This window comes from Anguilla anguilla, chromosome 9, assembly GCF_013347855.1.
Source record: "Anguilla anguilla isolate fAngAng1 chromosome 9, fAngAng1.pri, whole genome shotgun sequence".
Taxonomy (NCBI): domain Eukaryota; kingdom Metazoa; phylum Chordata; class Actinopteri; order Anguilliformes; family Anguillidae; genus Anguilla; species Anguilla anguilla.
In genome coordinates, this window is record NC_049209.1 from 25195512 (window position 1) to 25223466 (window position 27955).

General features: G+C 41.1%; 2 protein-coding genes across 4 annotated transcripts; one reads left to right on the plus strand and one right to left on the minus strand.

The window, feature by feature from the left end:
- The first annotated feature begins 236 nt into the window (after nucleotides 1-236).
- Nucleotides 237-10816, plus strand: hsd20b2 (hydroxysteroid (20-beta) dehydrogenase 2). 2 transcript variants are annotated; one of them, XM_035433304.1, is made up of 11 exons: nucleotides 242-671; nucleotides 3394-3440; nucleotides 4655-4730; nucleotides 4860-4970; nucleotides 5357-5424; nucleotides 5661-5705; nucleotides 6408-6442; nucleotides 8407-8488; nucleotides 9467-9532; nucleotides 9758-9907; nucleotides 10287-10816. In XM_035433304.1, exons 1-11 carry the CDS (start codon nucleotides 515-517, stop codon nucleotides 10410-10412), a joined length of 963 nt encoding a protein of 320 aa, XP_035289195.1. In that variant the 5' UTR covers nucleotides 242-514; the 3' UTR covers nucleotides 10413-10816. The 2 variants fall into 2 exon arrangements, with proteins under 2 accessions (XP_035289197.1, XP_035289195.1); XM_035433306.1 differs by lacking the exons at nucleotides 3394-3440; nucleotides 4655-4730 and having other exon boundaries at nucleotides 237-671.
- Nucleotides 10817-13338: 2522 nt separating this feature from the next.
- Nucleotides 13339-27595, minus strand: slc12a9 (solute carrier family 12 member 9). Of its 2 annotated transcripts, none has more exons than XM_035433302.1 (14): nucleotides 24002-27595; nucleotides 22839-23045; nucleotides 22317-22451; nucleotides 22018-22155; nucleotides 21210-21512; nucleotides 20918-21025; nucleotides 20523-20634; nucleotides 19791-19948; nucleotides 19521-19603; nucleotides 19218-19342; nucleotides 18753-18945; nucleotides 17949-18123; nucleotides 16716-16862; nucleotides 13339-15959 (listed from the first exon to the last, which is right to left on the minus strand). In XM_035433302.1, the coding sequence occupies exons 2-14, from the start codon at nucleotides 23041-23043 to the stop codon at nucleotides 15067-15069; spliced, it is 2775 nt and encodes a 924-aa protein (XP_035289193.1). In that variant the 5' UTR covers nucleotides 23044-23045; nucleotides 24002-27595; the 3' UTR covers nucleotides 13339-15066. The 2 variants fall into 2 exon arrangements, with proteins under 2 accessions (XP_035289193.1, XP_035289194.1); XM_035433303.1 differs by having other exon boundaries at nucleotides 22839-23066.
- Nucleotides 27596-27955: the final 360 nt, after the last annotated feature.

Consider the following 27955-nt stretch of genomic DNA (forward strand, 5'->3'; position numbering starts at 1 on the left):
GTACCTGTATAAAAAAGGACCGGGTCATTCACTTATTTTACATTACAGGCATTTAGCAGACGCTCTTATTCAGAGCGACTTACACAACTTTTACATAGCATTTTTACATTGTATCCATTTATACAACTGGATATATACTGAAGCAATTCCGGTTAAGTACCTTGCTGAAGGGTACAACGGCAGTGTCCTTACCCGGGAATCGAACCTACAACCTTTCGGTTACAAGACTTTAGCTTGGCAAACGCTACATACTGATCTCAAATTTTAAAGTTTTGCTGACGAAAACTAGCAATAGACCTGCCGGATGAGTCAGAGATCAGTGAACAGCGTAGTGCCTGCTGTGCGGTGATTCCAGTGAACGAATAGTAGGCGTGCAGATGCGTGTGAGGCGGAACTTGCATAGCCTAGGAGGTGACCATCGCAACCGCTCGGTTAATGGCCATCAGCTGTCGTAGACGGGGGTTAGGCTACCTTCAGCTTTTACTGGGGAACTCGCCTATTATTGATATACAGCATGGAGACAGTCTTCAATTCTGGACTAGTCGCAATCGGAGGTTTCACGGTTTTGTTTTATTTTTTAAAGTTCTCCTGGAAATTCTGGTGTGGGGTGAGAGTGTACGTTTTGTCAGAATATTGGAAAACTGACCTCCGAAAATACGGACAATGGGCGGGTAAGTTCGAGTTTTGACATTATCAAAAGAACGATTTGTGATAGGCTATAGATAAAAATACAGTGCACATGCTTAGGGAGGTGGACTATATTTCGTTGTAGCCTAATTCACCGATGCAAAGCAGCATGCCGATGAAAGTGTATTTTACCTTTGTTTCTAAGTTAGTTTCCATGCTAGCAAATAATTCAAAATAAAAAATATTGGATAGAAATTATGGCATTTAGCCTTTTGAAGCCATGCAATTCACATTTTCATGATGCCCTCAAGGTAGGCTACTGTGAAATAGTAGCCTAACCTTCAAATGGATTTTCACAAGTAATGGCGTTAACTCCGTTTCCATCGTTACTTCTATTACTTCATTATTCGCATGAGATTAAATAATTTGACTTTAGTTATGTTAATTTAATGAATGCTTTGAGAACCATTTTTCCGACAATTTGCAATGAAATGACCACAACTGCTCTCGAGTTCTGTGGCGCTGGTGCTAGGTGTTGTGAGGTAAATAATTGTTGAACTGAGTTGACCTTTGCTACCGGATTTGCTACCTGGAACAGTGGCGAATCTTCCCTGGAGCAACCGGCCTGCCAAATTTTCTCCAGTGACTCTACCTCAGAGACTATCTAAATTTCCACTTTTTATGCTGTCGCTGGCTGAATTACATTGTAACATATTCATGTTTGATGTCTTTATGATGGGCTTAAAACCAGGAATCTTCTGACAATAATGTCATGGTGTTTAGCCCTGCTTAAAAGCACATAAGGCACCTTTAATACATGAATTTGTCAGCTTTAAAAAAAAACAAAAAAAAAAAAACAGTCCCTTCCTTACCTTGCTATCACACCACCGCCCTTCCACACCTCAACCAATCAGCCATGTTGCCCAATGCCCCGTCTCTTTCAACAATCCCCAACCCCCTTCAAACAACATAAAACGCATACTTTTTTTTACTCAAGCAGCCTAGAGTTTTGGGTACTTAACTTGAACCAGCCTGTTGTGGTGGAGATTTGGGGGTTGATGGCTGCTTTGCAGGAGGAATCTGAACCTTGCATCTTGGCCTGCTGTTTTCTTGGTGTTTGGTGTGTGCAGGGTCTGTGTGTGTGTGTGTGTGTGTGTGTGTAAGGTTTGACTTTAACTGTTGATACGCTTGTGTTCAGTATTCAGAGTGCTAGTGGTAAAATGAGGGTGTTAACTGGTTAAAACTACTGGATTCAGAACATAGACATTTTACTCAATCCTCACTGTTCTTACATTAGCAGGGGGTAAACCACTGCTAACCAAGAGAAACATTGATGCTGGTCTCACATTTGCAAAAAAGCACCTGGATGATTCCCTAGATTTTTGGGATAATGTTTTATGGACAGATGAGTCAAAAGTGGTACTTTCTGGACAACATGGGTCCCAAAAAAATGCTTAAAAATGTTATGCCGTACCACCTGCGCATGCGTCCTACTAAACGAAGCACCACCTGTGCATGCGTCCCACAAAACGTCCCTCAAAGGTCGTCAGTGAATGAGTGAGTGAGTGAGTGACCACAATTTGCCATGCATAGCCCACGGCGGCAGTTCCTGCGCGCCGTGTGAAAAACTGTAATACAGACGTTCATGCAATTTAAAAAGCTTCGGCAGAAGGAATGCACTTTTGAGCCAGTAGAGCTTACTCTGGTGGTAAACTTGGCAATATAACCATTAATTGTTCATTGAATTATGAGTACCCACAGTTTTTATTTATTTTTTATTTCTTTGTTTGTAGCTGTATGCTCCAGCTTTATCCCATGAAATTCTTTCAACAAATCAAGAGAAGGACCGAATGAATGAAAGATATGCCAGAGACAAAGATAGCATGGGGAATGAATGTCTTTTAGATTTCAGGGAAAGATGAAGAGGATAATATGACACAATGGTCACACAGTGTACAAGATAATTTCAGTGGCTGTTTCAGAGATTTTACAAAAGCTCTGCACTCTCAATGGAAATAAACTATTCACATTTTTTCAAGTGATGTACAGATTAGTCTGGAACTTCCTCAGCATTTATTTTAGGGAAGACATATTGTGCAGCACCAAGGCTCAGAACTGGGTGGTCACGTGATTGCTAAAAATAACTTAAAAGGAAATAACAGATGATGGCCTGAAAGATGGGTGTATGGCTGTGTCTGTGATACTTTCCCTTTATGTGCCTAAATGTGGGTGAGGTTTCAGACAAGCTGTGTAGAAAGGTTATTGTTTTAAATTTTCCTCATAAGGAAATTTGTGTCCTAATTGTTTTAAGCTTAAGGTTTACTTTATTGATTCCCAAGGGAGAGAATTGTCTTGGATCAGAGAGATCCTACTGCATAAAAAAAACTAACATAAACATACGCATATCACCATTGCATATTATAGTCCATCAATCCGTATTTTATTATAATGCTGTAATCAAAGAGGATAGTTTTCCCATCCACATTCAACTGAGGTACCTGCTTTTGATTTTTGATTCAAAAGCATTTGCATAAAGCAAAAAAGGTTTCTTGTTGAGAGTGCTGCGCTTTCTGCATTTTTGAGAGCTGACATTAATCATGTAACAAATCTATGAGTTGAGTACATTTTCATATCTTGTGTGTTTCATATAAAATGCAGGCTCTCTGTTTATCCTGAACTTGATGTTCCAGATATCTTCTAATGATGAAAGGGTGTGATACTTTGCTGACCTTAATCTGTGTGTGCATTTCTGTATTGTTGTGATAGTTGTTACTGGAGCAACCTCTGGGATCGGCAGAGCTTACGCTAATGAGGTGGGTTTTTTTTAAAGACGTAATTTATGAATGGTATTGTAGTATATCCTCACCCACAAATTAGAGACCTTGAGCAATTTGACAATATCAGACTGAACAATGAACTTGCACTGAAGGCAGAGGTGTAAGGCTATATCATTACTTCATATCTTTAACAATGAGTTATGACTATATTGTGTTACCTGACAGACTTTAAAATACGATGAGCTCCATAATGTTTGGGGCAAAGACATTTTCTTGATTTAGCTTTGTGCTCCACATTTCTAGATTTGTAATCAAACAATTCACATGTGGTAAGAGTGCACATTCTCCACTTAAATTAAATTTTATTTGTATACACTTTGGTTTCACATGTTGAAATTACAACCCATTTTATACATAGCTCACCATTTCAGGGCACTATAATGTTTGGGACATATTAATGTTATGTAAAGGAAAGTAGTCATGTTTAGTACTTGCATATCCTTTGCATGCAATGACTGCTTGATGTCTGTGACCGATAGCCATCACCAGGTGCGGAGTGTCTTTTCAGGTGATGTCCTGCCAGGTCTGTACTGCAGCCATCTTTAGTTCCTGCTTGTTTTCAGTCTAGCTGCCTTAAGTTTTTTCTTCAGCATATGAAATGCACATTCAGTTGGATTCAGATCAGGTGAATGACTTGGCTAATCAATAATTTTTCAGTTTTTGGCTTTGGAGCACTCCTTTGTTGTTTTAGCAGCGTGTTTGGGATCATTGTCTTTAACTAGTAGCTTGCACAATAGGCCTCCTGAAGAGTGTTTTTGATCTGTCGGACAGGGGTTTTGCTTCATTGTGGTGAGAATTCTTCAGCTCTAGAGGTCGTCCTTGGCCTACCAGGCCCTTTGCGATTACTGAACTCGCCAGTGCTTTCTTTCTTAATGATGGTCTATTTTGGTAAGCCTCAGGTTTGGCCTTTGACCTTTGGTTTTTTTTTTAGAATCAAGACTAGATACTGAAAGCCTCATACCTGCACCAAGGAAGCAGTTAAACACACCTGAGAAATCTGAAACCAATCAAGCTATTCACAAACATTATAGAACTCATTGTGATCTCAAATCACATGCAGTACAATGAAAATGATCCTTGTAATCACCTGAACATGGTCTGCTGTGGGTGGACTAGAAAATGCAAACAAGTATTTCCAGTTTAACACTCGTGTTTTTGTGTGTAATATTTCTGTTATGTACCCCCTGCAGTTGGCTAAAAGAGGACTGGACATTTTACTGATCAGCCGTTCGGAAGAAAAGCTCCACACTGTTGCCAGGGAGATTGGTGAGAGATGTGACAGGAAAGCAGAAAAATATATGGATTTTAGGATATGGAGATGGAGCAAAAGAAGAATGATGAAGTTGGATTTTTCCCCCATGCTTTGAATTAAAACATTGAATGCTTCCTATTCAGAGAGGCTTCATGGGAGAAAGACACGTGTCATTCAGGCAGATTTCACAGAGGGCCATGCTATCTATCCTGCCATCGCAGAGGGGCTGCACAACCTGGATATTGGCATATTAGGTAATGGGACCTAGACAGAGGTTGTGTTGGTGAGAACAACATGAAAATGTTCAAGCTGTTTCAGCTATTATAGGGATATTCCACCTGAAATCAAATTTTCATGATTTTCTACTTGCATTCAGCATTATTGATCTGTCCAGATGGTTTTTCAAACATTTGTGCTTGCACCATAAAGACACAAACACGAAACACTAAGCTGAACAAAAACATCGTTCCATTTCTAAATTATGATGGATCTTTATTTATATACAGTACTTGTTTAAGACTGCTGACATAGTTTGTGATATGACTGCACACAGTTAATTTCTAAAAATCAAACAATGGAAAATTGTATTTCCATGTACACTGATAATGTTTATCTTCTTTGTCTGTCTCCCAAATTATAGTAAATAATGTAGGCATGAACTACGTTGGAGCATTATGTTTTTTTCTGGATGTTTCCCGTGCTGAACAGGTATGAGCTGCAGGACTTTTGTTACCATAATTACAAATTAAGACACTGCATCCTTAGTGGTGCAAAGCATTGTTGTGAAAATGCTGCATTTTCAGAGGGATTTGTGTATCTTGTCCTTCCATGGGCACTTTTGCTTTGTTGTGATGGTTGCAGAACATTGTTCAACTGCCTGAAATAAATCTTAGTAGTTCATGCCACTTCAAACATTTTAAAATATCTTGCTTCTTTCCTCCCAGAGAATCACTGAGGTGATCAACTGTAACATCCTGTCTGTGACACAGGTCAGGTTCCTCTCTGTCTGTCTGTCTGTCTGTCTATATCAGAGTTATCTTTTTTCACATCTTCCAACATTGTAAACTGTTCAGTAGTAAACCAACTTTTAGTCTAATCGAGGTTATTTGATTGTTATTGCGCTCATACTGTATGAACTCTGTTATGGAGTTGAAATGGCACTGAACATTTACCTGTGTTGTTCTTATGCAGATGTCAGATGTCATTCACTTCTTACTTTTTATCAGTTAAATTAAAGGTCCAGACATCCAAAGCAATCAAAGTATTTCAGAAATGACCCGTAGCCCAGCTATTCTTTATCATAAGTATTAAATACATTCTCAAATGTGCAACACATTTTACATCTTAACTGTCAAACATAAATTGTGCAATATGTGGAAAATTTGTGAAAACAGCAGTGATACTGAAGAGGCTGTTACATAAGACCATTAGAGGTAATGGTTCAATTGTTTTGATTTGCAAAATTTGCATAATACACCTCATGTATTGAAGCATTGGATTTTGTTTGCTATGACTGAATGTCAACCCATTGCCCATGTGTTTTATTGCAGCAGAGCACCTGTTACATTTTGCAACATATCATAAAATATTGTGATATACAGAAGTCAGTTTTGAAAGAAACATCCCGTACATCCAAATGGAAGAATTCTGGGGTTTTTGACAGTGCTAATACAGTCTTTGTCTCTCTGCAGATGACAAGACTGGTTCTCCCACACATGGTTGAAAAGTATGTCTATAATAATATAATCATATATCATAATCAAACATAAATCAAATTTCAAAGGAATGTGTGAACAGGCATTTCATAAGAATATATATGCATACAGTTACATTTACAGTGCAAGCCAAAAGTATTAGACCACCTGTGTTTTTGCTTCTGTTTTTTTAAACCGTAGGTAGAGAAGAATTCAGTTAATATGTGCATTTATTGAATAACAAACCAAAGTATAAGGTTTTTTTTTCAATTTATACCTACAATAACATAAAAGGAGGATCAAGAGGCAGTTGACAGTATCTTATGGTGTTTCGCAAAATAAATGTTTGTAAAATTGCACCACAACTACTGGTAGTACAGGACTTGATGCAGCTAGAGAGAAACCAGTTGCCCTGACTACAATGAAATGACTTGCTGGTCTAAAGGGATGAAACCCTTTAGAATTGCCCTGAAATTGCACACATCTGTCTTTCAGAAGCATAATTCCTTTTTATAATCATTTTAACTATCATGGATGGTCATATTTCTGGTTACCATTTAGCTAGCTATTCTGAACAATGTAGATTAAACTACACTATTTATCCATTTAAAACTTCTTGCATTATTAATTTATTGCTTATTTAATTAAACTGTTTATTTATTTATTTATTTATTTATTTACATTTTTAGTAGGTTATTCTATAGACTTTTAGTAACTCCATACGTCTTAACAAGATATTTTATAGTATTGTTTTGTATTGTCATTTTGTCGGTATGTTTAATATTTTGCCTGTTCATTGTATTTTTACCTATTGCACCTTTTTTATTTATTTATTTTTATTCATTACGTTAAACCATACCTTGCATGAAATGTGTAAACCTTCCTACTTTATCTAACAAAATTGCAAAGCTTAAAGAATGAATCAGGACCCTACATCAAATGCTAGAAAGTGAGCAATTTATTGGTTCCCTCCTGCAACCCCCTGAACTCCCATCCATAAATATCAGTGCTGTCCCAACATCTGACACTTCAACAGGCCGCACTATAATCACAAGACCCCTGGTCCTCAACCTCTGCACACCCCTTACGGGTAGACTACAGGTGTCTCACCCCAGTACAGCCCTGGCCATCCCCCCAAAACACTCTGTCCCAAGCACCTTCTCCACATGCACAGGCATCGGTACAGGATGATTTCACCCCAGTGCATTGGAAAAACAGCTGCTGGCCCAAGGATTCAAAGACCCACCCAATCAGTACATCAAGTTCTCTCCTGTCAGTGACCCCTCGTACTACTCTGAGGGACCCACCATCCTGGCCCACTCATCCACCGTGCCTGCGCTAGTGATTGGAGACTCCTTTCTTAGGAATGAGTCACCAACTGCCAACACTGTTACATGCCTCCCTGGTGTCTAGAAGCAAGCTCGGAAGATGTGTGTTGAGGTCATCTTTTCTGGTCTAGTGCCTGTTCCAAGGAAAGGGATGATGTATACAGCAGGCTCAACTCCCTCAACCATTGGCTGTCTAACTGGTGCAATACACACAAAGTGTGCTTTGCTGACAACTGTCCATGGTTATGGGGGCAGCCTGCCCTTGAGATGGACTACATCAAAGTAATATTGAAGCCTGTCTGCTGTATCTGTTTAATTGAGATTTGCTATGATGCTCAGAGGGACGTTGTCTAGAACCACTCCTTCTCGTCAGTCAACTCAGCCCTCTTCTAGCAAACCCAAGATTGATCCAAGTGCTGCACTAACACCGAATGTTTTCATATCTCGCACTAATGGGTTGGGGCTAATATGTTTTAATGTGAGAACCTTAATCTCAAAAATAGACGTGGACATCTGAAACAAATCCTAGTTCCCTTTGTCTTATATGAAATTTTGTCCTAAGATCTGAACCCATTTGTATACATATAACCATATACATATTTGTTATCTGTCCTTCTGAAATGTTTTGTCTATGTCTGCCTGCCTATCCCTCTTTCTTTCTTTGTCAGGGGTAAGGGCTTGATTATAAATGTGTCTTCTGAGGCTGCCTCCCACCCACAGCCCATGCTGACTCTATACTCTGCAACCAAGGTCAGATTTTCTGTTCTTACTTACATCCATAGTCACTTTTGCATTTGCTTGGGTCATTGCATTTATGATGCATTTTAAATGAATTTTAACTTTTGAATTTTAACTAAAGTTTTTTCATGCCGTTTTCCAATTATGGAAGAGTCATGGAAAAAGAGAAATTGCCTAAATGTCCTGGAAAACAATTAGTTGGCCTGCAAAATAATTTTTGTGTAACATTATAGGCCAAGACCAGAGGTGCCCCAGTTTGTGACCACGAAGGTGTAAAATCACAAATATGTGATTAGAATGTTCCTAACTGAACATTTGAATGCTGATGTAACAATCACTACTCTTAATTGAAAGTAAAACTCCAAAAAACCTTTAAATAAATTTGCATGATTGGTGCTCATCTGTAAAATGTCAGGAAAATCAATTTACCTGAACTGCATGTTTGAATATCTTTGTGGAACGCCCATTTGCCAAATACAGAACCTAGAATAGGAGAAGCGGGCTTTATTTAAGCAAAATGGCACAAGAGGACGTGATATTGTGAATATGGTCACGGCTACCGGGATGTTGTTAGGCGCGATGCGAAGTGGAGTAATATATAATGGTGGGAACGTTCCCTTCTGCTATTAGGGGTTCTACTATTCCACTTTTCACCAAAAAGTTATTGTAATATCAAAAAATTGCATGATTTTCTGTTTCCATGCACACAGTGACATAATGTTTGGGACAAAGACATACCTTTTCTTTATTTGGCCCTGTACTCCTCAGTTTTAGATTTGTGATCATTCTCAGCTTTTATTAGAGTACCCTAACAAATATGTTTTGGTCCCAAACACTCTTTGCAAGACCAACATTTCATTTTCCTATTAATGTGCTTGCTTGCATGTAGATTATTTTGTAACTTCTGTCACCGCAACTACAGATTTTGCTGTGCAATGTTCTGTATTCACCATTGTATTCACTATAACCCCCCCCCCCTTTTTTTTCTAGATTTTTGTTACCTATTTCTCCAGATGTCTGAACACAGAATATAGTTCCCAGGGGGTCACAGTACAGGTAGAGCATCTGGGTTGAGGGGGGAAATGTATTATTGCCTTTACAGTTCAAAGAAAATCTCAGGATTTCTAACTTCTCTTCTTTCTACTTTTACCATTATTCTTGTTCTTTCCGTTGCTTGCTGTGCTCCATTTCTTTCTCCATCCCAATTTCTCTCTGTCTACCATTTCCTGCTTTCCTCTCCCTTCACCTTCTATTTTATTCCTTCCGTCTCTTGTCTCTCAGTGTGTGGCTCCCTTTATCGTCTCCACGAACATGACGGCAAACATGACAGTCAATGCCTTTGTGAAGAGTGCCCCAGATTATGCCCGTGAGGCCTTGAACACAGTGGGCCATTCCAGCCACACCAGTGGCTGCCTCTCTCATGCCCTGCAGGTGAGGGCCCGGATAGGGGCGCTTTCTTTTTTTTTTGTGTACTACCTCTTGCCTATTACAGCCCTCAGGATTTTAGCTCCAGTTTACCTATTCCAATTCTCCTTGTGCATTATTTAACAAATTTGCAATGATTCTTGGTGAAATTATAAGGGTGGTCCTTGGCTTAAGACCGAAGATTTTGTAGTATGTCAGGACCCATGAGCAAGGTTAATTACTTTTTGCAAATGCCTTGACAGGCTGAGAGCCTTGCTCTTTATGTAACTACTGTGTCAAAACATACTCATGTATTTAAAATATCAATTAATTTGCATTCCTGTATTTCATTGCATGTGTTTTAGAATGTATTACACAGTCCCCTCTCCTGTCTTTCCTCCCTTAGCACGTGGCTCTCACCATCTTCTTTCCTGGTTGGTTGCGACTCTCTCCTTTCTGTGTGAGGCAGATGGAGAAAATTTGTAACAGAACACAAGAGAACACTATGACAACATCCAAGAAGGAGAACTGACAATTAAAAAGAAACAACCATAAATTACATAATAAATGGATTATAATGGTATAAATCAGTGTCTCCAAGCAGAGTTATTGCAATAGTCTCTTAACTGCCTTGTGATTAGGTTGCGTTCAGTAAAGGTGTAATTGTAGAAACCGCTTCAGAAAAGCCCATCTCTAAACATTTAGAATGTCTGAGCCCTTGAGACCATGGCTGAGAGATGGGTATATTCTACAGAAATAAGCTTTTTCCAGTTGTGTTCTTCTGCAATTTGCACATTGAAAGAGGGCTGATACTTTGGGTGTCCTTTTATATTCACTCGAGTGTTACTACTGCATTCATGCTGGAGTGAGTACAAGATGACAATAATGTGTTTTTAAGTAACATTGTTAACCCCCCCCCCCCCCAAAAAAAAAAAACAAACCATGAAAAATATTAAGAAAACACCAATGTTTAGACTGGAATGTGAACTACTTCAACATCTTAAAGTACAACTGTGAATAATGATATTTTGTACCTTTCACAAGATGTCTTAATTTTTTGATGATCCTCGGCTACAACTTCCTGTAGGGAAATAACCTACTGGGAGCTTGTTGAGTTTTCTATTTGAAGACTGAAATTCTGTCTGTACTCCAACAAACCGTCAACTAAACATCAAAGCATCATTATTGTACTGGCATATCCTAAGCATGCAGCAATTCACCCTGACACAAAAAGACAAATGCCACCCTTTTCTTCAGATCAGCCGACACAAAAATAAGACATTAAAAGATTATTAGTCTGTGTATAACTGACATCACAGTGTTGCAGCAAATAATAATTTTGGTTATTCTCACTGAACTTCCTCCTGGCAGTTCTTTTGCCACATGTCAAGTCATCATCTTGAATTTAATAATAAACTTAATGTGTACAATAACGATTTAAAATAAATACGTTTTTTGAGATATCACTATATTTACACTGATTTGCAGAGGTGACATGAAATCACTCTGGATTTTGTCGAAAGAAAACTGGGGTTTGGATATGCTCATTTATCAACATATGTTTTTTTTTTGTAAAAAGAGCAGGACTGTCCACCCTCCTTTTGTATATCATTTTCTTTTAGACAGGACAGTAGATAGAGAAGGGAGCACAGCAGGGACTGAACCCCCACCCACACAGTGGGATGTATTTGCTCAACAGTCAGCCACTCTACAGACTACACCACATCACATCACTTATCAACTCTTGAGACTTACTAGCCTTCCGTGACCTTAACATTTACCCTAGTAGCAGATTAATAAGGTCGCTGGTTATGGTCCAAAATTATGTTTTATTTTGTTACACGTAATGATTCTTGTGAAAATCCAAATTTCGGGTTTCTAGCAAATAAATCATTTTCCATATTATTTCATAATCATATTGTAGTAATATAATTAATCCATAGTATTATGATATATACCATGTTTGTACTTACAGAAAAATAGCAGGGCACTGCTACCCCAATACCAAAGAGCATCAAGTGAGATCTTTACAGTGCGCCCTCCTTTCTGTATTTTTTGTATGTTTTTATTTTTGTATGTAATATTACTCTTGTTGTTTGGATTTACCTTTGTACAGTTACTCTGCATACACATTCACAAGTCCCAGAATTTATCTAAGATGTATTATCACACAAAATGCTACCGATGAATCAGAATTAACAATTTTGTTCAATAAAGTTACAGAATTCAACAACTGAATTCCTTTCTCATGTCTTTTTGCTTCAAGTGTGTTTCCTTGCTGTATATTCCTGTTGTATAACCCAGGAAATAAGTACGTTTTCTACTGAATGTATCAGGAAGACCCAGTCTATTACAGTGAGTGCACAATATAGGTTAGCTTGACCCATGTTATCAGAACATCAGACTGTATAACCTAGCCAAAGTAAATTTTACATGATTGTTTGCAGAGCAGAGTTCCTCAAAGTCCCACAGAGTTACAATCAACAAAATCAGCGTTTTGTATCCCTACATTTTAATGAGTGTTTCTCCCATTCTGGCAGAATATTGCATCCCACTCACACCATTTCACATCTTTTTGCCCAAACAGTGCATTGTATCACTGTGTTGTGTAGCTCAGGACCATGTGTGTGTTCTGGCAAATATATCAGAAAGAGCTAGTCTACAACTCTGCTATACACAATGAGTTAGCTTCGCGTTAGTAGATATCATTAATTTGAATGATTTGAATCCATGTTACCAAACTGCAAAAATAGCGCAGAAAATAAAAGCAGTTTTCTGCTGGATTTATTTACATGTAAAAACAAAACTGACGGGTATGTCCATATATTTTTCCTTTACAAAAAATGGGTTCTGAATTATTTTCATTTGACAGAAAAAGTGATCCTAGTAACCGTACTACACTACATGGCCAAAAGTATGTGGACACCTGACATCCAATATTTTATTAAATATTTTGGGTATTAATATAGAGTTGGTCCACTCTTTGCTAACAACCTACACTCTTCTGGGTAGGCTTTATACTAGATGTTGGAGCATTGCTGCAGGGATTTGGGATCACTGATTGGGCGATTAGGCCTGGCTCGCAGTTGGCTTTCCAATTGATCCCAAAGGTGTTGGATGGGGTTGAGGTCAGGGCTCTGTGCAGTTCTTCCACAGCTTTTTCAACAAAACCATTTCTATATGGACCTCGCTGTGTGCCCCATTGCCATGCTGAAACAGGAAAGGGCCTTCTCCAATCTGCTGGGGAGCCACAGAAATCCCTAGAATGTGGTTGTACGCTGTACCATTAAGAATTGCCTTCACTGGAACTAAGGGGCCAAGCCCAAACAATGAAAAACAGCCCCAGATCAAGGGGTGTTCATATACTTTTGGTCATATAGTGTATCTAAAATAACTAAAATGTTATTTGTTTGTGTTGCTGAATTCTTAAGGGACATTTTAATAAAGAAGGGAAACTATTATGAATGAAAAAGCAAGTTTACTTATCTAGGTCTTACTCATAACTCACATGCAAACTAGAAAAAAGCAAGTAAATAAAAACAAAATAAAACACTTATTTTAAAAAACATGATGAATAAAACACTGCATTTTTCTGACAATAACTGCATACATTGCCATTTGGTCAACATTATCATTTGAAAAAAAAAATTGGTTTAACTGTGCTTATGCTTCCTCGTGGGAAATACAAAGCATGGTAGGGTATAACTTATAATTTATAACATATGACAACTTGCGCATATGATAGTTCGTGCAGTTTGGTCATGATCTAGAGTAATGAAATTCCAACACAAAATCCCTCACAGATATAGCAGAATGGTTACAGTCCAGCCATGACAAGTTCAGTGAGGTGTTTACCGTTTCTGGTGAAGCAGTGCATTTTATTTTTGCCTGACTATCTTCAGCAGAACAGCAATGTGCAAAAACAAATCCTGGCATTGACTGTGTCCAGACCTAACTTAACCCTTCTCACAGGTGGACCACAATTTCCTGTTTTACCCAATCACTAAATCACCCGAAACAGGCAGTCACTTTGAATTTAAAGCCTTTAAAATAACTACGGGATCAGGAGACCCATGGTTATGGCACTGTGGTAAAAAGTGCTGGTCCTCTAAATAAGGAAGATGAGTTACGTCATCTCAAAGGTATACAGTGAAACATATGCAGAGATACACAATGACAACCAGTAACTACATTGCACCTGAGGTTACACTGTGATCATAAGCACATTCTACACATTTCCCATAAAAATAGCTTCAATATCATCACATACAGCTGAAAAAACATTTACATAAGTAACTTTATCTGGAATTTTTCCTGTAACATCAGCATCCTGCAAGTAAATTTCAGTTACACTTGTGAAACATAGCCCTTATATTTTGTTTGTATGTGGGTATATATCTATGACTCAGAGGTTATGTCATCAACTGTCACAGCTTTATAGGGTGACACTTCTTTTAACTATACATGAAAATAATAGAGAAATGTCTTACAATTAATTTATATTTCTCTGAAATAAAGGATATTTCAGTGTAGTCTATGTTTTTGTTTTGTTACCATTATCAGTGTTGTACGGTAATTAGATTAAGCAAAAAACTAAAGCGCAGAGAAACTCATCACCGACATCACCGTCTTTGAAACTTCAGAGAAATTGGCATAGCACTCCTGGAAGCACATTCCTGGTAGTTTGTTAGGCAACAAATAACCATCAGGTTCTTTTTCACTCCTTTTTTTTATAATTTAAACAACAGCTTGTTATAAAATCATGTTAATAGCTAGCCTTCCATAGATGATGATACTTATTACTAGCGTGTATACTAGCTTTGTTGTTTTGCTGAACCATTTGTTTCTTTACCATTTCTATTATTTGATAATTCACCATTGACCCTGGAAACAGTAATATTTTACCCTCTTGCATATGTAGTTATGCCACAAGGGAAATATTCTTTAACGTTCATTTAATATTCAAAAGTTCACTGCATGAACCCTGACTTGCAACCTAGCAACTACGCTATCATAAGTGGCATCATAAAAGCTTACTTTGCTAGTAAAAAAACTGAAAAACCCTGAGTGTAACAATAATAGTACAGTATACAGCTAATGGGGAATGTACCGACACAGTACAAGCTAAACCGCTTGGTTGCATTTCTCCCTCTCTCCATCTCACACGTGCACACAGCCAAGCATTTTCACAGCTCAGTGCAAGTGACTTTTGTGAGACCATGGATTAGGAGGGTGGGACCCAGGTCACGAGTTATGGTCTCCAGTTGAGCCAGGTACTGCTGGGATTGGCTGGAGTCGGCAGGGGGGCAGGGCAAATACAGGAAACGGACAGCAGCTTGGGCACTGTGCTCCATAAGCAGTCCATTCACTCCCGACAAGAAGCTCTCCAGGGCAGTGGAGGGCGGGCTTGCTCGGTCGTCCGGTTGCATCTCTCCCGAATCTCCGACCCCCGGCGCGGTGGTTGATGGCTCCTGCCCCCCTCTGTGCAGCTTCACCACGGCATCCCACGGCACTATCTTTATGGAAGCCCGGATTCGCAGTTTCCCCAGTAGGTCACGCAGGGTCTCCTCCTTCACCATCCAGCCTTGGTCCCCCAAGGCAGCCTCCACGCACAGGAAGATCCGGAGCCTCGCACGTCGCCACCTGGGGGACATGTTGAGAACACAGGCCATCTGAAGCAGGAAGAGGCTGCAGACGTCCACGTACCCGCCGCTCTCGGGCTGGAGCAGGTTGAGTGGCCACACGTCAACGGTCCACTCCGCCCCGTCGCTTTTGGGCGCCGCCCACTCCCCCTCCAGCTGGAAGAAGTAGCGCCCCAGGCAGACGTTCTTGCCCATTTTAATGGCATCAGAGATGATGCCCACGTACTCCTCTGCGGAAAGGCAGCGCGGGCACTCTGTGCCCCGGACCGGGGGGAAGTGGGCTTGCAGGGAGGCCAGGTCCACCCCAAAATCGTTGCCCCCCCTGCCGCTCAACTGTGCCCTAGATCCTGGACAGAACACGGGGTCCTGCAGGAAGTAATCCTCCGGGACAGAGTTGTCATAGAAACCCAAAACCAGGGTATTGGGCTTCATGCCTCCTGGAGATGATGTGAACAGAGGATGAGAGGAGGACGAGAAGAAACAGAATAAATCAGATGACACAGATGAGTGTGAAAGAAGGTCAACAGAACTGAATGCATTCATAGCACAATACCACAAGCTATTATATGGTGTTCTTCCTGCAAACTTCCAAAGGTGATTTACAGAAGAAAAATCACCATGAGACCAACTGTAGCAACAAGCTAAAATACACCCTTTCCTTACTGCTTCGATATCTTTTTCCCTTTCACCAAACTGTTCCCCAGACAGGGGGAAAGCAAAGACGGTAACAGATAGAGATGAGATCACAACACAGAGTGTGCTGCCCTACAAACTGTCGCATGCAGTCTCCCCCTGGTCAGACTGTGCCACTACCTATGTAGGATACAAACTGACTGAAAGAAAGAAAAATAAATAATTAAATCTCAACTCACAAACAAATCTCCTAAATAAACAAATGTGAGAATACATTTCAATTTCTTGACGCATTAGTTTTCTTGAAAAGATTTTCCAATGAATGGCCATTCATTTGACAACGACTCAATGTACATTTAGGCATCACCTGGCACGTGGAATGGCTCGCGTGTATTTTATTTGTGGATTTAGACTCATTTTATTTGTGTAAGTTTCATATTTATTGAATGATTTATGAGACTATAATAACCTGAATACAAGATTTAGTACATAATGATGAGTGCATAGCTGTACTAATTTGTGTACTAAGCAGTGTAACAAGCAGGGTGTATCCTTCTCACCCAGTCCTGTGATTCGCAGCAGGTGTTGCGTTCCCTGTCTGACAGAGGGAGACAGAGTCAGGTCCACAAAGGCCTTCACCCCCAGCTTATCCACCAGACTCAGCCAGAAGGTATAGTGGGCCTGGATGGGATCTGTCGGTAAGACATCTAAAAGCCAGAAAGGTAATTCTTCACTCCCAGGAAAGTAAGCTGTGCCAAATTCCCACAAGTCTATTTTGTATAGCATTTCAAATGTCATTAATTTTTAAATTTTTTTTAAAGAGAGCAGGACAGTCCGCTCATTTCCTATTTTTGCTTTATTGAAACAAGTAGAAAGCAAAGAGGGTAACAGATAGACAGGGGATCGTAGGTCAGAAGGTGCCATGGCGGGGGATCGAACTCCCGCCTGCATGGGGGAAGTCGCATATAGTTCGTGAGTTAGCATCCCGATGCGACTCCCCCCGTGCAAGAGGGTGTTCGATCCCCTGCCATGGTGCCTTCTGAGCCGTGACCCCTTCTCTCTCTCTTAGCCTCTGTGCTCTCTACTTGCCTGAATAAAGTAAAGACTGCACCATACCTCTCGCAGTCGTCACTGAATTTTAACACACATCTTCTCATGCAATGTCGTTGTGATTCTGTTGCCTTCTATATTTAACCAGTCAGGTCACCTGAGAACTAAATTCTCTGCAGTAATGACTTACGCAACCAAATAGGGTAGGGAATACAGGAGGCTGTTTGCCAAGCAGATGTTGGAGGGGGTGGTTAGGTGGATGATGTGGAGAGCCTGTTTTATGTGGAAATTTAACCAAGGACACTGGGGTTAAGAATCCTACTCTTTTGAGAAGTGCGATTGGATCTTTAATGACAACAGTAAATCATGACCTTGCTTTAACTGCGTGCATCCGTTCAGCACTCAACACAGCATGGGAACTCTCTTAAAACAATCTCTTAAAAATCCCATCAAGTTGCACTCTCTCCGACTCTAAATGGTTCTCTGCAGTTTGTCCCCTCAATTACATGTCTCCTGTTTCCTAGGTTTCCCTCTTGGTTCTGTACTCTGTACTGTTACTGCATAATGTTATTTCTGCCGGTACTTTCTTTGTATATTGTTTTGTCTGATTGTTTGCCCTGCACTGTTACAATCCTGTATTGTGTGAAGTCTCCTTGAAATAAGGAAAGGCTCTATATTATTATTATCATCACCATCATCATCATCTCCTGTTCTTGACCCTGTGCCCCCCTGTGCTTTCTCACCCAGATCTCCCAGCTGCACGTGTCCCAGCACATAAAGCCCCCCCTTCTTCAGCTGGTTGATGAAGGTGATGAGCTGGCAGGAGGAGCGGGGGTTAGCCACCATCAGCAACACCTGCGGCCGCCAGAACTTCACATGCTCTTTCCGCACGTCCAGCATCAGCAGGTATTTCCGTACCTGTGCAGACATGCGTGAGTACAGACATGCATGAGTACAGATCAAAATTTGTACAGACACAGGTGAATATAGACCAGTGCAAGGAGAGATGGGTGAGAATTAACCAGAATGAACACAGAGCAATGTGAGAACAGACATGTTATTACAGACAAAGAGTAGGAACACTGGGCTGTATACAGTACACTCCCTGTCTGTGGAGGTAACTGAATGTGGGCATGTGTGTGTGTGTGTGTGTGTGTGTGTGTGTGTGTGCGCGCGTGTATGTACAGTATATGTGTGTGTGTATGCGATTGAGTGAGTGAGTGAGTGAGAGAGTGAGGGGGGTTACACACCAATAAAATCGGAAAACATACACAAATTTATCCCATATTATTCTGTACTCCCCCAGCTTGAACGGCCTGATCACAGTTGTAGGGCCATCACATCTCTGCAACACCCTCCACATAAGACATGACCATCTGAGATGATATGGAGTTAGGAAAGAATCTCTGAACTACGGGACACATCACTGCACTAAGAAGAAGTCCCTCACATATATACACCGAGAAGACCCACGTCTGCCCACTGATCTCCGCTCATTCCGCAGAAAGCTCCAGAGTGTGCATGCATTCGATTGGTTTGTGCACTACCTGGTGGAAGATGAGTGCTTGGCTGATGTAACCCCAGCTGCTGGTGGGGGATCTGTAGTGGAGGATGAGGAGCAGGAGCAGTAGCACCACAATGCTGGCAGAAGAGTAGAAAGGGTTGATGACAAACATCATCACCAAACAGCTTATGATGCCCAAAAGACAGGTGTGCCAGGAGAAGAACTGGAATGTTGGCCTGGGGGGTGAGGTGGCATAAAGGGGGCAGAACAGAGAAAGAGGGAGGGAGAAGGTGGGAGGAACAGAGACAGGGAGAGAGGGACAGATATTATTAGCAATACACATAAAAGATAACAGGATGGGCATATAAAAGAATGATGCAATATATTCCATTTGCGGCAAGGTTAAGTCAAAGATTAGTTTTGCCATCCATCACGTCTTGTGCACTGTTGCTGAACAGAGAGAAAGGTAGATCTAAATGGACACGGGCGGAAGTGCACATCTGCACACCTGAAGTTGGGAGCCGATGCCCATTCAAGTGCGAGGCAGGCCAGGTCAACAGCAGCATAGGCCAGCAAGTAGAAGACTGTGACCAGGCCAGCAATGATGTTCAGCTGCCCAGCAAAAACCACACACTGCAATACAGGGACAAAATGACTAATATTAATAAAACAAGCTGCTTCACTGTGTGACATGGTCAAATACATATATTCAAAACAGACTCTTGCACTGTTGTTCCATTATTCAGACCAGGCCAAATGACAGACCAACACAACTGGTCCACAATTGGTCCACAATCACCCCCTTCCTCACCTGAACTAGAGCCCAGGTGTACAGAACTGCCACCCATGGGTTCCCCGACTTGGAGGTAATGGCTGCTGGTGCCAACGGCATTCCTGCAATGCCACACAAACATCATGTGACAACGAGGTTATGCACCATTACTATGACACAGCATGAATGCTATACTCAACATATACACACACACCATTCAAATCTGATAGCAGCCTGAGGAATTTCACACTGATGATTCTACCTCCCATTCCCCACACACATTCTACCTCCCATTCCCCATTTCCTCACCAAAGAGCTGGTCCAGCGCAAGGGCGTGCAGAATTCGGGAGGCCCCAATCAAGGAGCACATGGCAGCCGACAGGGAGGCACAGTACACCCCGATGATGACAAAGGGCGGCCAAACGTTGATACGCTGGAAGAAGCCATAGTCCTGGATCAGCAGAACCCTGTGAAATGAGAGGGAAGAATTTGTGCGCAGTCAGCTGAACGCAGGCAGACCTGGCTGCACAGGGAGCGATGGCTACAGTCACACCTCCCACTTAGACACAGCCACCTGCACAACTTGTACAGATTCTGCTGGTGGTGGCAGACAGCAGGAACCATCAACCTCGGTGTAACTGGGAAAGCCGGAAACACTGATGAACGAAGCCCTCCCTCTTTGGGTGACACTGGCCTATTAGGCTTTGTCCCATGGGACCCCGAGCACACTGGGCTCTGAGATAGTCAGGACTTCATTCTAGACCATGGGGAGGACCAATGCATTACATTACATTACATTACAGGCATTTGGCAGACGCTCTTATCCAGAGCGACGTACAACAAAATGCACTGAGCGCTAATGCTTTAGCTAGTTGTGCTTCATGGAGTCCCAACTTACAATTTAGCAATCCTCTCAATTCACATTTACATTACCTCCAGCAGAACATACTGAGTGTGGTAAATGAACACAAAAGTCCCCCTTATTCCCAAACCCCAACTGCTCCCATTTCCACTCATACGGAGGCTGCCACACCTTCATACCTGTCACATGTGGAGCTGACCAGGATAAAGAGGATCACATACACACAGAAGGTGTAAAAAACTGCAATGATAGTGCCCTTTGGAATTGCTACACTGGGATTCTTCAGTTCCCCTGCAGACAAACAACAGGTAGTTTTTATGAAAAGAAAGGCAGGAAAAACAGACAACATTATGGTCAAAACAACATTCCACATACTATGGAATAAATATTAATACAATGCGATAGTTTAAAAACATCTCCTACATCTCCTCCAACAAGGCCTACAATGAGTCCAAGACCAAAACCTTATTTCTAAACATACACATCCAGCTCAGCAGAGAAGTACTGATCATTGACATTCAGCACTATTAAAGACATAATAGAAACTTTAATAGGATAAAAAATGTGCCTTTACCTGACATGTTTGCCCCAGCCATGATTCCTGTGCAGCTGGTAAACATGACCGCAAACACAGTGGCAAAGGACATGACAGTGTTAGTGCTGTAATCAAGAGAATATCCCGCTGCAAATGGGGGGGATACACAAGAAATGGGGTCAGAGGGGTAAAATCAGTAAGGCATTATTTACACAGATAAATTCATACAAGCATTCTGACCACATAACAGTGTTATAAGATATTTTGTCCCAAACATTCTGGAGCTCACTGTATCTCCAGTCACAGACACCAATTCACAACCATGACTCACGTCCAAGGTTCCTTCTCAGAGTGGTGGAGTTGAAGCCCGTGTAAGTGGTGTTGTAAACGCAGGTCCCGTTGGCGACACACTGGTGGCTGATGGTGAAGTCGCGAGGCCGCACGGCCAGGGGGCTGACCAGGACGGACACCAGCGCCACGGTCACCACCAACAGGATGAGGAAGGAGGCGCGCGAGTACATGTGAGCGCCCACCAGGCAGACCAGCAGGCAGAGCTGCAGCACCACGGCCGCGTATAGCACTGTGTACCAGTAGCCCTGCGGCAGGACCCGGATCCCCTCCGACACCGAGGAGCCTGCAAGGGGCCCGCAAAAGCACAAGGGACAATTTACAAAGGAGGCAGATATGAGGGGAGGCACAGGTGTGAGCAGAACCCGATGTAATGTTGCCATTTTCATCGTCTTCTTTCAGCATCAAGATCAGTGCTCAGATATTTCAAGGATGTAAAACTGCCACATTACTACCATGTGAACACATGATGTTGCTTGTCTAAAATGAATTTCAGTGTGATCCCAGGGGAACAAAATACATGGGAATGCAAAATTTCAATAAACTTCCAAAAATACACAATGACACAGTATTATCCGAAAATGTGTATACTCTATGCATCCAGAGATGACCAACCTATAAATGTGAAAATATTGACAACTGAACATGCAATGCTGAATGTCCTCAATTACTGATACATATGCAGGCCTAAATGGAAATGCTTAAGAGTTAAGACATAGAAACCAACTAATAATAAAGAATGACTGAAATACTTGGCCAAAGCCATTGTAACACAGAATTCTAAGGCAAACCTGGGTCCCGCCCAAAAATGTTCAGTATGGCTTCCACCAGTCCCAGAACATAGACTCCACATGCGCAAACCTTGGCCAGGTAGAACATTAGTCCAATGCTACCACCAAACTCTGGTCCCAGGGATCGACTGATCATATCTGGCACACAAAGTTAAGGAATTAAAGCTTAAACAAGAAGCAGCTAATCCCTTTTTTCTTACTGTAATCAAGGCAAGGACAGACACATTTATCCATGAAACTACAGTCCTGAATTAGTTATTTTTATTAATATACAGTTTTTCTGTGTCAGAAAAGGATACAATAAGCCCCACCCCCCTCCACTGCCCCATTGGTGGAGATGGCACAAATGGACAGTATTGTCAGAGAGATGATGAAATAGGCCACAGCCAGCATGAGGAGTCCCTGGAGTAGCCCAGCATGCCCAACAACAAACCCTAGGGGAGGCAGGGGTGACATCAAAATTACTATCACCATTAATATCAAAACCGATTTTTTTTAAAAGTACTTCAACAATGATAACTAAACTCACCACATAGATTGGCATTTGTATATCAGACACTGGTCACTTAACTTGAAAGGTACATAACTGCAGCTTTGACCCACATGTTAATTTCAAAGACTGCATTGATTACAAGCCAAATGTGTCCTTGCACGCAGCATACCACCATATGAAATGTAACAAGAACTATCGATTACAATAATATCCAGATGTTCATTCTGGGTTAGGGGATCACTTTTCCCATCACTAGCTAATATTGTCTACAATAACAAGTCAATCTCACATATCATGATCGCCACAGGTTAATCTTCGTATCACTCACCGGTTCTGAGGAACAGTACGATGCTGAACATGGACAGCACGGTTGGTACTATCACACCGAAGAAGGTGTTGAGGCTGCGGGGGGTGGCGCTGTGACCACTTGTGTGGACAGAGCCATTTCCCTGCTGCCCTGAGCCGGACATCTCTGATTCATTCTGTACACTGTATACTCCATGGCCAATCAGGGCGGTGCGCTCGTTCGCCATCACTTCAAAATCACATTCAATTACTTCAAAAGTAAAAAAAAAAAAAAAAATACAGTTAGAAATGCCTTCTTTTGTTAATAAGCTTACTCGTGTAGTGTTACATTCTCAAGAGACTCCACGCATTGGTTATAGATGTGGGCAGTTTGGCTAGTCCACAAATTTGAAAAAGTCCAATGCCCCAAGCTTTCGGAGTTGACGGGTCCATACACATTACTACTCCCGGGGAGGGTAGGCGTGACAACACACAATTCGTTTCTCCAAACCTGACACGGTAGCTTTAATGGAAATGCTTGAACGTGAGTCAAAAATACCACGACTCATTGGATTCAAGTTTTTGTTATAACTCGCACAGTACAGTCCGGAAACTGCTTTGAACATAGAGCCTGCAGAATAAACATATGTATCATACGAAATTCAACACATAAAACCACTCGTTCAGCTATAGACGTTGCAACCTGTAAGGATGGGCGAACAAAAAGCATCAAATACATCGTTCATTTTAATCCTAGCCTACAATAACAAACCCACCAACATAGTTTCGAACTAGTCAAACTTCCTTAAACCCCATTGAAAACAAGCATAGCGGAAGTGCCAGGATCCAGTACAGTGGCTACTTTACACAACCCCAAGGGTCGCGTAGAGTTCACAAATTCAATGTATTATTAGCTAGCCTATCTATCGAATAGACCACGTTCTTCACGCTAAACTAAAGCAATAATTGTGTGACTCGGTAGGCTACGTTAGCATCAACGGCATGGTAACTGTATACAATGTACTGTTCGATTAAGTCATTTAATTATTTTAGAAAAGAAGTAGGCATGCTCCTAGTCGCATGTTTGTTTTGCTAGCTCCTCGTTAGGGTTTTTGGATCCAACAATCTACTTATTAGGCTACTTACGGTCATATATGACGTTAGCATAGTTAGCAGCAAAATAAAAGCAGTCGAAAATGAACTTACCTGTCCCTGCGTGGAGTTTTCGGTAAAGGTTGATCGATTTGCAGTCAATTAAATGCTTCGTCCAGGTGTTTCAGACGAACTTCTTTGGACTAGTTGATATCTTAGTTCAGAAAACCAACAAACTGCCACGCATGGCAAGCTGAAATTCTGGTAGCGACTGTCATCGCAGCATGTCTATTCTGCACAAGTTGTAAGACCGATAACTAATGTTCGCTATCATTCTTGTCATAAATATGCAGAGCCATCGCCACCTAGCTGCATAATCGTCACATCAAACTTCTTTTTCATTCAAAATAGTTCGTAGGCTAACGGAAATACACCAGGCCAGACTGTGGTCCGTTTTCCGCTACTGTATGCAAGATAAAAGAAGACAGACCGCAAGCCACGTGAACTTCCCCCTAAGATCTCACGAACAGAGAAGATGCTGGGTAGCTGGCGACCGCGGTCTTGGCATTCTTTTTCGCTCATGTGACTTTGAATGAGTGTGCTAAGCCAGGGGTTTTAATAACAAGTTACGATTGGTCAGCTGAGACTGCGTAGACACGAAAGGGTGTGTCAATCGGGGCGTTCCTATTCTGGTCTGGTTTTTTTCCAGCGCTAAATCCACTTGTTTCTATTTGCATTGTCGAACTGCTATCTTCATTATAACAATAATAGACTAGGCAATCTGTGAAAAAATTTCACCCAACTCAGGACAATTGCAACAGCAATGATTTTTGTTGTATTCAGCTCATGAAACCTTCCCATTTAACATACCAAAAGTCCATGAAAATCGAAGTGGCGGAACACTGTCAAAATTGACGTCATTTGTGCATAGGTCAAAGACCGGAAAACTACATTTTACTGATACACAAAAGTTTTTTTTTGTGTATCCTTCATTTGTTCTGGTCATATTAAACATGAAAAATCTGTGCTCAAATCGTGTTTATTGGATGTTTCCTGTATTATAATGAAACCTGAAACCTAGAAAACATATTTATTTGTATAAATCTGTAGTTTAAATCAGTGTTAGTAGCGTTGTGCCCATTGACTCAGGGTGGGTAGGTGCCCACCTAACATAACATGGGCAACAAAAACAAACAATATTTTAAACATAGAATTGTGGCTAATATGTTCTAATGTTACAATTAATGGAAAGGGATGAAAGTATGAAGACAAATGATGGTCTGACTAGGGGAAGAGGCATGACAGAGTTGCAGCGTGTAACCTGGTTGCTGTCAATGCCTGCATGTGCAGAGGTCAACAATGCCATGCAAGATGTCACAGGTACAGCATTCACTACAAGTGAACAGCACAAGGAAAGCATGCATGCAAGAATTGAAAGGGATCAAAAAGACATTGAGGAGCTTGAAAATTACCAACAAAATTGCAACCCTTTCACATCAGACCCTTCCCTCCGCAACATTGCTAGTGGGGTGACTGCTGATAATTCTGTCAATGTAGACAGGGCCAAAGATGTAGGTTTGAATATTCTGCACAAAATGGAAGGAGAAAATGTTGCGCAGTACACTTTCAGGAGAAAAGACCTGGCAGTTACCCTAGCAGCCAAGCATGGAATCAAAGCTGATGGGGAGATTGTGAAAATCGCTCCTGAGCTTTTGTTCCAGCGCTACATTGCTACTTCAGAAAACATGGAGAATCGTGATGAAATTTTCAAGCATGAATTGTGTGCACAACCTCCTGCATTGTGACAACATTGGGGATGATGAGAAAAGCAAACAAACCAGCACTTGCAGATGCTATGTGGGCTCAACATACACTTGATGAGAATTGCGCCTCACATGACGTTCAGTATGTTCTAGACAGAGGCTCTCTCATGCAAAGGTTACCTTGGCCTTGTGGAATAACCTATGGTGCCATTGCAAAGATGTACATAGACTATGTACAGAAGAAATATGGCCAATCAACCATGATTGTATTTGATGGATATGAAGGGGGGCCATCTACTACGGACAGCACCCATCAACGTCACAGCAAAGGACACATGGAGCCAACAATCAATTTTACAGAAGACATGACCTGTAAATTACAGTAGGATCATTTCTTGCCAAATAAAGCCAACAAACAAAGGATGATTAACCTCATGGGGATGAAGCTTGAGGAAGAGGGCTTCAGAATTGTTCATAGTGATGGAGATGCCGACCTGTTGATAGTGCAGACAGCAGTGCAGGTGGCAAGAACACAAGACACTGTTGTTGTTGAAGATACAGATCTGCTGGCTCTGCTGTGCCACCACGCAAATCTAGAAAGCCATAAGATCTTCTTTAGACCAGAGCCCAAATAGGCTGCAAAAAAGATGAAAGTGTGGAACATTCACAACCTAAAAAAAGACCTAGGTAGCAAAGCCTGCAAATGTATCTTCTTTAGGCATGCAATATTGGGCTGTGATACTACATCAAGTGTCTTTGGGGTTGGCAAAGGCACTGGTTTTAAGTTGATCAGAACGAATCCAGACTTTCTGTTTATTTTGCTAGACACCACAAGATATATGTTTAATGCCTGTTGATTGTCTTGGTCTTCTCCTGTTAACATTACTGCCCATCTGTTGGACCCTTCCAAGTGTGTACTGAACACTGCATCTGAAAATCTTAAGCTTATTTGCAATTTCTTGCAGGGAATAACCTTGCCAGAATATGTTTACATGGCCTTGCATATCTAAGCCTAACACCTTCTTCTTTGCCATATTTCTAGCAGCTTTAGTGTCAATTTTACGTATACTTCAGGCCAATGCTATTAGGTTATCTGCGGTTTAAAAAGACTTAATGCATAACTACCCCTCCATCTCTCACCCACCCCCATTTGCCTAATGTTTGGATAGACTTCCAATAATTTAACTGTATTTAAAGTCAAAGGAGGCTATTTTGAGGAAAGTCATGTGTAAGATTATTTTTAAGTAAAACTCCTCTTTTTGTGTGATTGTACGAAAGAAATGGAATTATTCTCTACCTAAGGTTTTTTTTTTTTTCAAATTTAATTAAATTTTTTAAATACACGGCCTAAATATATAGTGGCAGAAATCTTTAAAATTGGTCACTTTTGGTTTGTCTTCTCTTCAAAGAATCAACACCAAGTCTATGGCAGGCTGCATTTGGCCCATAGGACACTCAAAACAGTCCTGTCCTTGATCAATGAAGGCAAATAAGAAATTTGGAAGTAATGAAAATTTCCAGAAATTCCACAAATACTACCACAAAGACTATTTTATCTTCAAAGTGATAATACGACACTTAGAAAAACTGCCCAGAAAACCTAAGAAAAAGAAAGTATACATAAACCCCCAAACCCTAAAGTCCTTAAAAGTCCCACACTTCATAACATGGCATGGCACTTACTAACATTGTATTGCATTACAATCCAACATCACTGATGCACACAAAACATTTATCCATACAAAGCATAGTGGGTGGTGGAACATCTTGTTGATGACAGCACCATTGAGGGGATGAGTAAGTGTTTAACTCTCAGCATGTGACAGAAGCTTGTAGGAAGATCAGCAGTCAATAGTTACTCCCTTAAACATTACATTACATTACATTACAGGCATTTGGCAGACGCTCTTATCCAGAGCGACGTACAGCAAAGTGTATAACCATAACCAGGAACAAGTATGACGAAAACCCTAGAGAGAAGTATCGGTCCAAGCGCAGGGAACAACCGCATAGTTCAACTTGGGCCAACTAACAGGGTACGTTAATGTTTGAATCTGTGGCAATTAGTTTGTTGCCATTGTCATGTTGAAATTGATATTTTATATCGCTGGTCTTTTGGAATTGTTCCCATCCACATTGTTCCTGACCGGGTTGGAAACAAAAGTGCCGAACTATAAGGTCAACGTGAGCTCTGTCGAACACATCGTGGCTGATATGAATGAAATTAGCTAACATGTCACCACCTTTAGCGTTACTTCACTGAATCGGCGTTTTTGGGATTTTCAGCGGCACATGGTAAAAACTT

Bases quoted from the DNA above. Each gene is read 5' to 3' on its own strand.
- hsd20b2 (XM_035433304.1), top strand. From the start codon at position 515: ATGGAGACAGTCTTCAATTCTGGACTAGTCGCAATCGGAGGTTTCACG. The intron at 5,425-5,660 runs GTATGAGCTGCA...CTTTCCTCCCAG, and splicing joins ATGTTTCCCGTGCTGAACAG to AGAATCACTGAGGTGATCAA. The intron at 6,443-8,406 runs GTATGTCTATAA...TTTCTTTGTCAG, and splicing joins CTCCCACACATGGTTGAAAA to GGGTAAGGGCTTGATTATAA.
- slc12a9 (XM_035433302.1), bottom strand. From the start codon at position 23,043: ATGGCGAACGAGCGCACCGCCCTGATTGGCCATGGAGTATACAGTGTA. The intron at 22,452-22,838 runs GTGAGTGATACG...TGCCTCCCCTAG, and splicing joins CGTACTGTTCCTCAGAACCG to GGTTTGTTGTTGGGCATGCT. The intron at 21,513-22,017 runs GTTTGCCTTAGA...GGCCCCTTGCAG, and splicing joins CATTTTTGGGCGGGACCCAG to GCTCCTCGGTGTCGGAGGGG.